Raw genomic sequence first — 16,348 nt, 5'->3', positions numbered from 1 at the left:
GTGGGGCTAACAGGAGGGTTAACAGGAGGTTTGGCTTCCTCTATATCATGAATACCCCCCCCCCACCGCTCTTTTTTTAAATAATTGCACACTCTCCAGGTGTGATTTTTAAGCAGGGGAGGGGTTGCAATGAAGGGGGGTGGCAACGAGTGGGGAGTTGCAACGATGGAGGGGGTTGTGCGCAGGAGCAGCAATGTGCACTGGGCCTCTTCAAAGATTTTTTTTGCGGGGGGGGGGTGGAGTTTGCTCTTGTAATACAGCTGAATGTCTCCCCCATGGCCACAGTAGAAGTAGAGGGGTTTACTATTACTCTAGTAACATAAGTGGCCTATTTATAAAAATTTCAATTTTTTTTCCACCAGGTCTAAAGCCACATTTTAAAAAAAGCATACAAATATGGAACAGACCCCGAATAAGAATACAAAAACCTTGAAAATCCTGGAAGATTTTTTGTATAATTACAAATGAAAAAAAACCAAATAAAGATCTTACCATTTGCCAATGATCCATTGGCTACATGACCTCGGCAGCTTTTAGATGGAGAATTTTTGTATTAGAATTTTTGGTGGTTTTTACACTTTATAAATAATTATTTTTTTCCAGTTCAGCTAAACACACAACACAAAGTCCTCCTATTTTGTGTTCCCTAAAGAACGTGGGGGGATATTAGCAGTCACTGCAGAAAGCCGCCATATGCAGCTTCGAGATCAGCCCTTTCCTAATCCTAACCCCCACCCTTTCTTACTTTCTGGGTTCCTTCATTGCAGCCCATTAGGTTTATTATTAGGTTTATTATATTATTTATTGCTTTGGACAACGGTCAGATTAGACCCGCTCTCTGCATTGCCACTGTTTCCAACCTCCTTACTTTGAACCCGGCAAGGCCACAAGAAAAAGGAAGGTATGTGTGCGGGGGGGGGGGGGTGTCAGAGGGGGCTCTGCGGCAGACAGGTCTCAAATTTGTTTTTATGGTCAAAACTGTCAAATTTCTCTAGGGAATTATCGAAACTTGATTTTCGAGATTTATCATACTCTGACCCTTTTAGAATTCGACCTTTTTCGCCAAGTAAAACCTGCCGAATTACTGTTTAAGTCAACGGACAGCTGGAAAAAAACAGAAGATAAAGGCAAATACTTGAAAAACTATGAAAAAATAAATAATGAAGACCAAATATAAAGTTTCTTAGAAATGGCTATTCTGCAACATACTAAAAGTTAAAGGTGAACTACCCCTTTAAAGGAGAAGGAAACCCTATAGAAAAAATCTCTGTACCCCCCCCACGACATAGACCCCCCTCCCTCCTGGCTACTTGCCCCCTGGGGAAATGCCCCATACTTTATACTTACCCCTACTTACTTGTATATTCTGGCAGCGGACTTCACGGCATCCATCTTCCGGGTCCTCGGTAAGCTGAACTGGGAGATCAGTATGTCGGCACATGCGCAGTTGGAGCAGTTTACCGGTTTGCCGACATACCGATCTCCCAGTCAGTTTAGTGAGGAACAGAAGTGTAAAGGGTCAGATCCCACAGCATATTGTGTCAGAGTACAGGAGGTGGCAAATGTAACGGCAGGGACTAGACTAGACAAAAGGTGAAAACAACCAAACAGCATGCAGATACCTAGATTATAAATTACTTTTCAAAAGGGAAGGTCCAGCACAAAAGCATTTCACTGCTCCACGAGACAACACTTCTATTATTATGGTCCCTTCTTATTGCTCCCATTTCCTCTGTTCATCTTCCAGTCATTCAATTCACTGGCTGATTGCTAGAGTAATATTGGTTTTATCCAAATTTGCGATGTACCGAATCCACTATTTTGCATTCGGCAGAAACCTTTGTGAAAGATTCGGCCGCATACCGAACCAAATCCTAATTTGCAGGATTAGAACCAAAGTCCTAATTTGCATATGCAAATAGGAGGTGGGAAGTGGGAAAACATTTTTTACTTCCTTGTTTTGTGAAAAAAAGTCACACAATTTCCCTCCCTGCCCCTAATTTGCACATACAAATTAGGACTCCGGTTCGGTCGGGCAGAAGGATTCAGCCGAATCTGAATCCTGCTGAAAAAAGGTTGAATCCTGGCCAAATCCCGAACCGAATCCTGGATTTAGTGCGTCCCTATCCAAAATGTACACATTTCTTACCAGTTCTGTGCAAGTCCTGTGGCACTGCCCTTTGCATGAACACATTGCAGATTTTCTGTCTCATCTATTGAAAGCTGTATCAGATCTCCAGTGCTGCACAGCTCAGTGTGTTTCTTACCTTTTCTTGCTTAAAGGAGAACTAAAGCCTAACTAAAGAAGTAGCTAGAAATGTTGTACATTATATTTTGGGCTTCTGTACCAGCCCAAGGCAACCACAGCCCTTTAGCAGTAAAGATCTGTGTCTCCAAAGATGCCCCAGTAGCTCCCCATCTTCATTTCTGCTGATTCACTGCACATGCTCTGTGCTGCTGTCACTTACTGAGCTTAGGGACCCACTCACAATATACAGTACACATAGAATAGAAATCTCACAATATAAGGCTGATTAGTAATTAATACAGATAATTACTACATGGCAGCACAGAAACCAGTGCAATTAGCATCAGAATTTAATAATCAGCCCTGTAGCGTCAGCTTATATTACAGACCAACTCCATTTTCATTTTTGGCTTGATAATTTATGACGACCCCTAAGCTTAACTTCTCAACAGCTGCTCAGAGCCCACTGAGCATGTGAGTGTCACAGACACTTTCCAAGATGGTGACCCCCTGTGACAAGTCTGAAGTCCTGGATCATTGCTGCTATTGACAAGCTGAAACTTTAGGCTGGTGCAAAAAGTTCAGTATATAAAATATGCCATTTTTAGCCATATTAATTTTTATGGGTTAGTTGCCCTTTAACCAAGTGGCACAGGACGGCTTCCCCCATATGGATGGTTTGTTCCGTCACTTCTGCAAGGACTTGCTAATGATGGCTGCACGCTGTATAAGGCCACTAATATTTGTCCAGAGATCTTAGTTGGGAGTCAGTGGTTGGTTTATCAATCAGCTAATCAAAGGATAACTTGTATCAAAACGCCATTTAATAAAAGCACTCATAAGCATTTTATTCCTATCCATGATTGCAGACATTTACAAAACCAGAACAACATTTGAGTTTACCTTAAAAAATAACTTATTAAGCAGTGATATACACAGCACAAAATAGTTCAGGGAGAAAAATGCAACATTTTATCATTAAAATGTAAACGTGAAAAAAAAAACGAAACAAAAAACAAAACGAGAAAAAAAAAAAGTTGGAATAAAAGTCTCTATGTCTCGCTACCTAAGATGGCATGTGATAATATCCTTTTACAATGTCCTGTGGGAATATATATATATTTATATATATTTATATATATGTACAGATGATAAATTGCAGTTCTGTTCAGGGCAATCCTTACACAGGCCACTCTTTACAGCTGCTTGAGTCTGGGTTGGACCGGCTCCTTCACACAAGAGGGTTCATGGCAACATAAAGAAAAGGTTTGTGCGGCAGGGACCGGGGTCCGTCGGTTAAACTGTACGGTGATGGATGATTCTCTTCGGTTGGAGATCTGTGAAGAGGGCTGACTCGCGGCGTCTTCATGACGAGACTCGAGGAGGAATCACACGCTCATTGTCATGCTAGGAGAATACTGCAACGGGAGCAAAGTCAGATTTAGCGTGAGTCTCGCTCTCTGGGCTCACATAGGTTTTGCTGATGGCAAATAAATTTAACAAACTTCTGGTTTTGGTTAAAATGGTAAAATGTGGTGACTTTTTGGCAAAAGGGGATTTGCACAGCTCTCTTCACCTATCTTCCCATTAGGGATGCCACTGGTCTGGTTTTGACCAGGACAGTCTGATTTTCAGAAGGGCTGACTGGGTCAAAATTTCCAAATTAGAAAAACTAGGCAGGATTGACATGGTGTCTCAAATCCTGTAATTAAAGGAAAACTATACCCCCAAACAATGTAGGTCTCTATAAAAAGATATTGCATGAAGCAGCTCATGTGTAAAACCCTGCTTCATGTAAATGAACCATTTTTATAGTAGTATGTACCATTGGGTAATCCTAAATAGAAAATTTACATTTTAAAAAATAAGGGCCTCCCCTTGGGATCGTATGATTTCACTGTGCACACAAACATACCAAGCAAACTATACTTCTTAGGTCACATGAGCCAATTAAGAGACAGAGTTGTGTCTTTTAATTCCACACTTCTTCCTGTTACAGTTAGAGCTGCAGTATTTCTGGTCAGGTGATCTCTGAGGCAGCACACAGACCATCACAAAATGGTGGCTCAAGGCAAGAGATGTAAAAGGGCAATATTTACTTAAATATATAGACCAGTTTGGTAAGATTCTTTAATATGCCACTTAATATGATGTAAACTGTTGCTTATGTGTTCATTTGGGGGTATGGAGCACTCCAAGCAATACTGCTGTGATTCGATTTTATTTGTGGACTAAAGTGTTCTCACTTGAGAAAGGTCACACAAGGCCCGAAACATGTTGCTTGGAGTTCTCTCCTTAATTACTGGATTTGACATATAACTTAAGGGATAGTGGTTCCCTGGATAAGGATTGATGCGATTTTGCGTGAATTCGGCAGAGGCAGAGCGTAAGAACATCTGCCTGGAAGTTTCAGGATTGACATGGTGATCATCTAATCACCATTCTATAGCCCCTCCCTGTGGCGCTAATGGTAATGTTCCACCCCGTGATGTTACCACCTGCCCTCCTGCCCAGACTTAACGGCAGGGAAAGGCAGCAACCATATTTCCTTTGTTTTTCGAATTGCACATTGAAATTATTTGATTTCATTGCAAAGATCTGTTTGGTTGCATTGGGGTCTCCAATATAATTAAAGGGATATGGTCATGGTTAAAAAAAAAAAATTCAAAATGCATTAGTTAATAGTGCTGCTCTATTAGAATTCTGCACTGAAATCTGTTTCTCAAAAGAGCAAACAGATTTTTATACATTTAATTTTGAAATCTGACATGGGGCTAGACATATTGTCAGTGTCCCAGCTGCCCCCAGTAATATGACCTGTGCTCTGATAAACTCCAATCACTCTTTACTGCTGTACAGCAAGTTGAAGTGATATCATACTCTCCCTTTCCCCGCCAGCAGCCAAACAAAAGAACAATGGGAAGGTAACCAGATAACAGCTCCCTAACACAAGATAACAGCTGCCTGGTAGATCTAACTCAATAGTAAAATCCGGGTCCCACTGAGACACATTCAGTTACATTAAGTAGGAGAAATAACAGCCTGACAGAAAGTATTTCCATCCTAAAGTGCATGCACAAGTCACATGACTGGGGGCAGCTGGGAAACTGACAATATGTCTAGCCCCATGTCAGATTTCAAAATTGAATATAAAAAAATCTGTTTGCTCTTTTGAGAATTGGATTTCAGTGCAGAAGTCATCTGCTGGAGTAGCACTATTAACTGATGTGTTTTGAAAAAAACATGTTTTCCCATGACAGTATCCCTTTAAGTAAATAAGCTGCATCTATTTACATCATAGGTCACTGTGAGAAGAACCCTGGAACTCCCGGCATCTTCGAGGTATCTTTAGCTCCAGGGTTTCCCATCATCAATAGGCACAATAGAGATAGTGGTGCTAAATGCAACTATTTGGAAGAGCAGCTTTTGATGCAAGTTCCTTTAATGAAAGGAGCCAACCTGTGAAACGCCTGCAACCATATTTGCAAAACAGCAGCTGCAATTGTGGGTTGTAAAGAGGATCTGATATTTTCTTTTAATATACGTACTTACACTCTCATTCTGAAAGGGGTTTAAGAAATTTCCACCCATTTCTCCATCATCCCTTGGTGTGCCTGGCTGGTTACTCAGATTCATGTTATTGGGAGAGTTCTGTAGATTTTATACAGAGAAAAAAAAAACAAACATATCAGACCAAGTGCAATTCAGCATTAGCATCAGAGTGCAGGTCTGTTGTAGAATATGAACATAGTACAGAGGGCCCTATTTACTAGGGATGCACCGAATCCAGGATTCTGCCTTTTTCAGCAGGATTCGGGGGAAATCGTGTGACTTTTTGTCACAAAACAAGGAAGTAAAATATGTTTTCCACTTCCCACCATATGCAAATTAGGATTCAGGATTCGCCGAATCTTTCCCGAAGGACTTGGGGGTTCGGCTGAATCCAAAATAGTAGATTTGCTGCATCCCTGCTATTTATAAACCATCAGACTAGTACAACTGGTGTTTTCCAAATGTGTCAAAAATGTTTCATTCCAGTATGGCGGTTTTCTCTCATTCCCCTGTACAGAAAGAATTTCACCAGCTCATTTCTGGAAAACCAACTATTTCTTATGGTACATGTGTTACTGTTTTTGGGCAGAATGAGGGACGTCATCAATATTTTACTACCCGACAATAATGTCGATAAGGATAATGAAATACTATAGAAATAACGAGGTTTGAGTAGCATTTTATGACTTGGATTAGGAATGGCCATTAAATATTAATTTAATATATTTATATTAATTTGCACCAGGAATGAACGGTTCAGAGGGATTTTAGAGCTCATTGCTATTGCTGAACTCTAACACCCGACAATGCAGAATGGTGTTTTAATGCTCAAAGTACATTCAACAGGATTGGCACAGGTATCTGCACTGATAAAGTTATATAAATAAGTGTTTTCCTACAAAGCATCAATAAATTAGCAGTCAGTGCCAAATATAAGCTGCTGTATTAGATCAGGCCTTCCATGTTCAAAAGTGAAGTATAAAATATAGAAAATATACATTGTGAGCCAGGTTATTGTAACCAGAGGGGAGGGACTCACCTTTGAAATACTGTCCATGTCCCCTGAACCTAAAAGTAATACAATAATGTCCATTAATAATATGTAGAAAATAACAATCAGTATAAAAAGAGCAGCATCCGGCACAGAACTCACTGGGTGAGTGTGCTTAAAGGAATTGTTCAGTATAAAAATAAAAACTGGGTAAATAGATGTGCAAAATAAAAAATGTTTCTAATATAGTTAGTTAGCCAAAATGTAATGTATAAAGGCTGAAGTAACTGGATGTCTAACAGAACAGGACAGAACACTACTTCCTGCTTTGCAGCTCTCTTGGATTCCGCTGATTCCACTGGTTACCAGACAGTAACCAATCAGAGACTTGAGGGGGGCTGCATGGGTCATATGTGTTGCTTTTGAATCTGAGCTGAATGCTGAGGATCAATTGCAAACTCCCCGAACAATCATGTCCCGTGTGGCTCCCCTTAAAGTCGCTGACTAAAGAGAGCTGAAAACCAGGAAGTAGTGTTCCGTTATGTTAGACATCCAGTCATTCCAGCCTTTATACATTACATTCTTGGCTAACTAACTATATTAGAAACATTTTTTATTTTGCACAGTGTATCTATTTACCTCATTTTTATTTTTACACGAACTGTTCCTTTAAAATCGAAATCAATAGCAGCAATGTTGGGAAGGCTGAACCTTAAAGGAAAACTATACCCCCCAAACAATGTAGGTCTCTATTAAAAGATACTGAGTAAAACAGCTCATGTGTAAAACCCTTCTTCATGTAAATGAACCATTATCATAATAATATACTTTTTTAGTAATATGTGCCATTGGGTAATCATAAATAGAAAATTGCCATTTTAAAAAATAAGGGCCGCCCCCTGAGATCGTAAGATTCACTGTGCTCACATACAAACCACATGTAAGGTCACATGAGCCAATTAACAGACAGAGTTCTGCCTTTTGCTTCCTCACTTCTTCCTGTTACAGTTAGAGTTGTAGTATTTCTGGTCAGGTGATCTCTGAGGCAGCACAGATAGAGTCACGAAATGGTGGTTCAAGGCAAGAGATGTAAAAGGGCAATATTTATGTAAATATATATTCCAGTTTGGTGAGATTCTTTAATATGTCATTCAATTTGATATAAACTATCTGTTGCTTAAGTATTCATTTTGGGGGTATAGTTTTCCTTTAAGTTTATCAATGCTGCCAAATACATATTTAAGCATAAAAACTTCACCAATGAAGTAACTCACCAAATAAAATTTTCATCTTTTGTATTTTTGTATTTTCTGTATTCTTGTATCTTAATGAGCCCTTGATATGTGTATTACCTACAATAAGGTATGTGATCCCTTTAACAATTTGTATGTTTCCCCTTCTTTTTTGTGATTGGTTGTTTGGCCTTTAAATACTGACCCTTGTCTGTCAACACTCAAGCCTATGACTAAGTGTCCCAGTGACACGAAACGCGTTAGGTGAGAGATGCTTATATAAATAAAATGTTCATATTTCTACTCATTTTTTGGTCTGATCTATGAGTGACCTATCAGAGTGCCTTATTTTTATTACATTATTTTTTCTCCTTAAGATTATCAACCTCAATTACTCTATAACCATGTGCTGTAGGAGTTTACTGGTCACGGAAGGAAGTTGCCTTATTGTATTATTTTTAAATGTAATGCCCTAAACTAACCATAGGTGGAACCCTGACTCCATAAAACTTTTCTCACTACTGAATAGCTAATGGTAAATAAGTGCCAGGTTCCCTCGACCTGTCACTGAAAAACACCTTTATAGAATAACATTTTGATGCAGAACTATGCAGGGTACTACTTAACTGGCACAGTTCAATGCCAACCACTAAATAACACCCCTGTGAGCTTCTCTACAGGTTTCCCAAGTTTGGGAATCAGACAAAATCTGACCATCAGATGATTTACTACTCTCGGCCCCTTTATAATTTCAGAATATAGAATGTCTGTGTGCTTAGAGTATGTAACATTATTAAAAGCTAAACAGGGGTCTGACCAAGTGCTGGACAGTAGTGTAGGGCAATGGGAAGTGATCATATAATATAATATCACTATTGTATGGCCTTTTCATTTGGACAGCATTTGCTGTGTATATATAGAACATACACACAAAGTTTACATTCGTGAATTTTCTGTTTTCCCGACATTGCCATGTTTTGGCGGTCCCACACAAGCAAACTCTGTTTATTTTAACCTGGATTTTACAATTGCCTGGGATTTAAACTTTGTTGACACAGGCCTCTGGCAATCATAAAACTGGGGTTCTACTTTATCAGTGATACTGTATTGTTTATGCTATCAAGCACACTTACCTAGTGAGCCATTTATGTGGTGTGGTTCCATTCCACCCAATCCACTCATTGGGCCATCTGAGCCGGGACCCATTGGAAACTAAAATAACATGCATACAATGTCACATATTATTAAACAAGCAAAACAAATAACACAGATGACAGACACATTACAACCCAAAATGTGACTTCACAGGATGCTTCTGCTTCAGCTATAGCTAAAGGGCTGCAGGCTAGGGAATTCTGATCTAGAGTTAGGGTTGCAATCTAGTCCTGTCTGCTATTCCACAGTCCACTACTACTAAAGGCACAATCTCTTCCTATTGTAAAGAATACCTGTTATCCCACAGCCACTGTCCGTTCCCAGATACTATTATCCCACTGTTACTTTAGACACCATCTCTCCCTACTATACCTGTTATACCACAGCTGCTGTCCCTTCCCAGATACTATTATCCCACTGTTACTATAGGCACCATCTATCCCTACTATACCTGTTATCCCACAGTCACACTCCCTTCCCAGAGATTATTATCCACTGTTACTATAGGCACCATCTCTCCCTACTATACCTGCTATCCCTCAGTCACTTTCCCTTCCTAGAGACTATTATCCCACTGCTACTTTAGGCACCATCTCTCCCTACTATACCTGCTATCCCACAGTCACAGTCCCTTCCCAGATACTATTATCCCACTGTTACTATAGGCACCATCTATCCCTACTATACCTGTTATCCCACAGTCACACTCCCTTCCCAGAGATTATTATCCACTGTTACTATAGGCACCATCTCTCCCTACTATACCTGCTATCCCTCAGTCACTTTCCCTTCCTAGAGACTATTATCCCACTGCTACTTTAGGCACCATCTCTCCCTACTATACCTGCTATCCCACAGTCACAGTCCCTTCCCAAAGACTATTATCCCACTGCTACTATAGGCACCATGCATGTCTCCATATTTCACCGGCTATCCCATAGCCACAGTCCCTTCCCAGAGACTATTATCCCCACTGTTACTATAGACACCATCTCTCCCTACTATACCTGCTGTCCCACAGTCACACTCCCTTCCCAGAGACTATCATCCCACTGTTACTATAGGCACCATCTCTCCCTACTATACCTGCTATCCCACAGTCACACTCCCTTCCCAGAGACTATTATCCTACTGTTACTATAGGCACCATCTCTCCCTACTATACCTGCTATCCCATAGCCACACTCCCTTCCCAGAGACTATTATCCACTGTTACTATAGGCACCATCTCTCCCTACTATACCTGCTATTCCACAGTCACACTCCCTTCCCAGAGACTATTATCCTACTGTTACTATAGGCACCATCTCTCCCTACTATACCTGCTATCCCATAGCCACACTCCCTTCCCAGAGACTATTATCCCACTGTTACTATAGGCACCATCTCTCCCTACTATACCTGCTATCCCACAGTCACACTCCCTTCCCAGAGACTATTATCCCACTGTTACTATAGGCACCATCTCTCCCTAATATACCTGCTATCCCACAGTCACAGTCCCTTCCCAGAGACTATTATCCCACTGTTACTATAGGCACCATCTCTCCCTACTATACCTGCTATCCCACAGTCACAGTCCCTTCCCAGAGACTATTATCCCACTGTTACTATAGGCACCATCTCTCCCTAATATACCTGCTATCCCACAGTCACAGTCCCTTCCCAGAGACTATTATCCCACTGTTAGGCACCATCTCTCCCTACTATACCTGCTATCCCACAGTCACAGTCCCTTCCCAGAGACTATTATCCCACTGTTACTATAGTCACCATCTCTCCCTACTATACCTGCTATCCCACAGTCACACTCCCTTCCCAGAGACTATTATCCTACTGCTACTATAGGAACCATCTCTACTATACCCACTACCCCACAGCCACAGTTCCTTCCAGATGCTAATATCCTCACTGCTAGGAACATATTTGGATCAAGATATCCAAAGCAGCTTTCTAAGTAGAAATATTTTAAATATAATTCTCGAAGGGACAGAGAACCAGTCAAGGTAATGGCAGAGTGGCAAGGCAGAAGAGAAAAATGCTGCTGTCTACATCACACTTTCCTATATAGGTGTGAAGAAATGTTTACAGTATTTAGAAAACCCATTGTGTTTAGGGTGAGAAAAGCTAATAGGAGCCAGAGTAAAGCTCCCCATAGACGCGACGATTCTTCTTGCCGAACGACCGATTTTAGGGAAGCTGACCGAACCTTCGAAATTATTGTGCGGTTAGTGGGATTCGAATGATCGAACATCTTTTGATTTTTCGGCCGACATCTGTCAGGAAATTGATCGGCCAGGTCAAAAAATCTTTGTCGGTCCCAGTGCAATCTCTCTATGTTTGCAGGGCCAAGCAGGCAGCTCCCCTTTGTTTTTCTGGCAAATTGGTCTTTTTAGCTGATGGTCAATTCTTACGATCGTTCTGAGAAGATCGTAGTCTCACGATGAGGATCGGATCTTTTAAAAATCTCAACATCTATGGCCAGCTTAACACACATAAACAACATCACCAAAGATCAACTTACAAACCCCAATCCCATTACTGCTAGTATACTTACATTAGGCCTGTTGCCTCCCGGAGGAACTGCATTCATTAAAGTGTACATGTTATCTCCAGAATTTGTGGAATCTAGCATTGGAAAGAAGATGGAGGTGTTAAATAAAACAGGATAACACAAAAATCTCTGCAAATGAATTTGTTTAAATCATTCAATATGTTTTCTACTGCTGGATAAAGCAGAGCATTTTCCCCCAAAATGTGGTTCTGACCCTTGGGAGTGCCCAGCTCTGTGCTTGGTGTGCTGGAACTGAAGATTAGAGTGAGGTCTAGGCAAAAGGCCTATTTGTTTTCTTAGTTTTCCAAGGCAGATAGTCACTTAGAGAGAGATAAACACTTGTTTATTTGCTGTCCAAGATATTCAGAATTGGTGGTTGAATTACAGACATGACCACTATCATGGAGGGGGACAGGTTGGTGTAGGATTCCCATTACTACTTCCAGCAACCCTGATACAGAAGTATTTTTATCTCTAACTTTGTCACGAGGTAACGAGAACCATGACAAATTGCTGGATCACAAAGTGGCTCTCGAACTGTAAAAGCCTGAATGATAATGCAGTAGAGACATCAGAGTTTAACCAACAGGTGGCTTCTCACCCTCCACCGAATTTCTGTTTACACTACTAAAGTATTTGCTCACAGATATTAGATATAGTACTTTCACTCTACGTTTGTAACTGAAAAGCAGTAAGATTCTTTATTACAGTACACACATGCAGCATTAACTATTTTTCATTAATATTTTATAAAATAAAATATTGTTGTTGAAAGACTAAAAAAAATACCCCCCAATAACAGATTGAAGTTTAGAGGGCACAAGTGATGTTGTGTCCCACATCATTAATGTACCTGCTGGGCTTGGCATGATTGGGGTTCCTGGCGGACCTCCACCTCCCGGAGGACCCTGGAGGGAGTGAAAAAATAGATCAGTATAACTTGGCAAAAGTTCCCAAAAGCTTTCACAAAAGCACATACTCTAAATCAACATGGTGCAGGTACCAAGTAACCCTGTAATAACAGCCATGTGTGCTACCTGGGTGGAAATAATAACCGTAAAGTTAAAGGGATTCTGTCAAAATTTTATGGTGCAGTTTTTATTTCTAAATTACACGGTTTACACTGCAAATAATTCATTCTACAATAAAACATTTCATTCCTGAACCAGCAAGTATATTTTGTAAAATGTATAATATTGGTGTGTAGGCGCCATCTTAGGTCATTTTGCCTGGTCATGTGCTTTCAGAAAGAGCCAGCACTTTAGAACTGCTTTCTGGCAGGCTGCTGTTTCTTCTTCTCAATGTAACTGAATGTGTCACAGTGGGAGCTGGAGTTTACTATTGAGTGTTGTTCTTATATCTACCAGGCAGCTGTTATCTTGTGTTAGGGAGCTATTATCGGGTTACCTTCCCATTGTTCTGTTGTTAGGCTGCTGGGGGGGGGGTGTTATCAACCCAACTTGCAGTGCAGCAGTAAAGAGTGACTTAGAGTTTATCAGAGCACAAGTCATATGACTGGGGGCAGCTGGGAAACTGACAATATGTTTAGCCCCATGTCAGATTTCAAAATTAAATATAAAAAAAATCTTTTTGCTCTTTTGAGAAACTGATTTCAGTGTAGAATTCAGCTAGAGCAGCATTATTAACTGATATGTTTCCATCACAGTATCCCTTCAAAGGGCAACTGAGCGCAGCAAAAAAAAAAAACATAAGCCAATGGAATGGATGCCTAACTGAGCAAAATATTTCTTTCTTTCTGGCTAGGAACACATTTTTTGGTCAGTATATAATGGATATATAAGTAGGGATGGGCGAAGTTGACCAGTTTCGTTTTGCCAAATATTTGCCACTGGTGAAATGTCGGCGACGCCCATTAAAGTCTATGGGCGTCAAAAAATTTTGGCGCGCTGCGACTTTTCTTTTTGACACACAACGCCATACAAGTCTATGGGCATAATTTTTGGGGCAAGAAAAGGTAAATAAATTCACCCATCCCTATATATAAGGTTACCCGTAAAACCCACAGCTGTGAATTGGTGTAATAGTTATAAATGGAATGTAAAGTGCCATTTACATGCTCATATAGAGATTTTGTTTTGAAATTATTTCCACAAATAATTATGGCATCCCTTTGAACAATCAGACATATTAATGCTGATTCTAATGTGTAGCAAAGCATGGCTGTTCCGGAAAAAATCTGTCCAGATTGGTAATGGTTGTTCAAATGAATATCAACATATGCACATTAAACGATAGACAAAACAAGTAAACCCAACTCAGATGTTCACTCTACAGACAATACACAAGGGCTCTTCTTAACATCTGGACAACTGTTTCGCTCACTAAATAAAACGTAACATCAATTGCGACGAGCAAAATGAAGCCAGATGAACTTACCACGTAATTCCCGGGAGACACAGATGAGTAGGGTATCTGAAAGCAAATAAAAATCAAAGTTAGTCTTTTTAGTGTTCAGACAGAACGTCTATTGATTGGTTTTGTTTTCTCTTTAAATGGCCTTTTCCATAGATATTGTACAGTGCTGCACAGCCAAAACTGAGAGGAAAATGGAGCCACTCCAGGGAAGACAGGTAGCTCATAATTATGCCAAATGATGCCAACTGCGAGAGTAGCTCATAGGGCATACCCCCTAATTCTTAGCTCCTGCCTGGGCTCTTTACCAGCTCCATACACAAACCCGAGTATCTTTTAGGGAAAAAATATGTTGTTTAGTAACTGGGATTGAATTTTAGTACTGCACAATCAGACCTGGTGTGTGTTTCAAACAAGTATTGGAGCCCTCAACCTGGACTTTATGAAAATACTAGATGCTGTACGGTTTGACCCAAACTAGGGTCACTTACAGCAAATGTATGTAGTGAGAAATCAGCAGCACTCTGAATTAGTGATTTGAATGCCAAAATGCTTAATTGGCGAACAATAATGTTTTATGCCATTGTGAAACAATTAAGCACTTTCAGCACTCAATCAGCATTTATTTATGTTAAATAAAATCACCTGACTAATGGTCCCTTTAGCTCTTACCTATTACTCCCACTCGTCCTGCCTACAACTTCTGCCCAATTCTAACTCTAGTGGTTTGTAGCTGTGGTCGAACTGCAGAATATCAAAGATTGTGCACTTTTTTCCCTTGACCCAAAGATAATGAAAAAAGCAGTACACATTAAAAGTTCTCTGCCCCACATAGATCTATAATTACAGTTGAGTACTAACATTTACATATACCTATGTACACCTTCACTCGTCACATTACCATATATTTGCAGGTGCCATGTCAAGTAGGGAACCTTCTTTATTTCTATATGAGGTCATTTTAAATGTACAGCTTTTGGCTTTTATAACCATATTGAATTTCTTCTTTAGCACTCAAATGTGACTCTCATATTCAGATCAAAGAAATCTGTTGAGCTAACAAACATTATATATATATATATATATATATGTTCTGCAACTAAAAGTAAAACTTGCTAATACTTTTCAGGTACAGGAGTCACCTTGCTGGTTAGAAAATACAGGCAAGGAAGACTGGATACTCATGATCAGTGTAGGGTGGAAAGCCTCACACATTGCCTCTTTAATACTTCCAATGGCTATAATCCTTAAACTTCTTAGCTCATCCCTGATTGGCTAAATAGGCAGGGAGCTGAAGGTCTGTGGCAGAGAATGATATGACCTGATAAGCTGTGGTATATGGGAGAACTGATTCTTATTTATACCATAATGCATTTTACTCTGGACGGTCTGTACACATACAGGTCTTCACTCAAAAAAATTGTTCTGATGAGCAAAATATTATCTGTATCCACCTACAGCAGTACAAGTGGGTGTATGTGGCATTACAACTTAACTTATCTCTTGGCTGTCCAAGAGGATACAGTACAACGTAGGTAGAAAATACTAACCGAATTAGCATTGCCTGGATTGGGCCATGGCCTGCCACCTCCGGGACCCCTGCAAAGCAAACAAATACTTGAATATGAAGACTTTAATATTTTCCAGAAAACTTAGTATCATATCTGGGAGGAGTTCAACCCGAATTAACAATGTACATAATATAAACTATAGGAAAGCAGTGAGTACAGTTTGTACACATAGGGTTGCACCCACAGTGCGGTAAAATAATCATCCACGGAACACAAAATGCAAATAGATATTCAGAGCTATTTACAAGTGAGCGCCGATCCTGACCGTACTCCACTGGGGGCTCATAATCACAATTTGGACAAATTCCCATGTAAATGTTATGATAGTGTATACCATATGTGATATTAGATATCAGGGCTCTTTGCATGAACTGAAGCTAGAATAATGAGAATGTTTATGTTGATGCCATTGCATTTTATGTAAGAAAAATAATTTATAAGAAAAATATCCTTAATGGCTAAATTTACACTATTTAAAAGAATACTTTCAAATTTTATCTGAATAGGATGTTTTACATAGAAAGTCTTATGATGTACATATCCGTACTAATTAATAAAGGGGTTAAAGCAACAATATTTTTTTTTTCCCCAAGGCAAAATTAAATACCACTCAAAAGACTCTATTGATTACGCTTGTTTGGTGTTACCAAGAACCAAGCCTCTCAGGCCACC

The 16,348-nt window shown here is 40.0% G+C and overlaps 1 protein-coding gene across 5 annotated transcripts in view; it reads right to left on the bottom strand.

Annotated features, from left to right (window-relative positions):
• Positions 1–3,070: 3,070 nt before the first annotated feature.
• ssbp2.S (single-stranded DNA binding protein 2 S homeolog) overlaps positions 3,071–16,348 on the bottom strand; it is a 112,237-nt gene continuing 98,959 nt past the window's right edge. For 4 of the 5 annotated variants that reach the window (NM_001086878.1, XM_018233669.2, XM_018233646.2 and 1 more), the window contains 8 exon segments: positions 3,071–3,666; positions 5,801–5,899; positions 6,840–6,868; positions 9,157–9,235; positions 11,736–11,806; positions 12,586–12,640; positions 14,130–14,165; positions 15,656–15,704. In NM_001086878.1, the coding sequence (NP_001080347.1) occupies positions 3,637–3,666; positions 5,801–5,899; positions 6,840–6,868; positions 9,157–9,235; positions 11,736–11,806; positions 12,586–12,640; positions 14,130–14,165; positions 15,656–15,704 (448 nt within the window). In that variant the 3' untranslated portion in view covers positions 3,071–3,636. 5 annotated transcript variants of the gene reach the window in all.

This window comes from Xenopus laevis, chromosome 1S, assembly GCF_017654675.1.
Source record: "Xenopus laevis strain J_2021 chromosome 1S, Xenopus_laevis_v10.1, whole genome shotgun sequence".
Classification (NCBI taxonomy): Eukaryota; Metazoa; Chordata; class Amphibia; order Anura; family Pipidae; genus Xenopus; species Xenopus laevis.
This window is presented reverse-complemented; position numbering and strand designations above follow the sequence as displayed.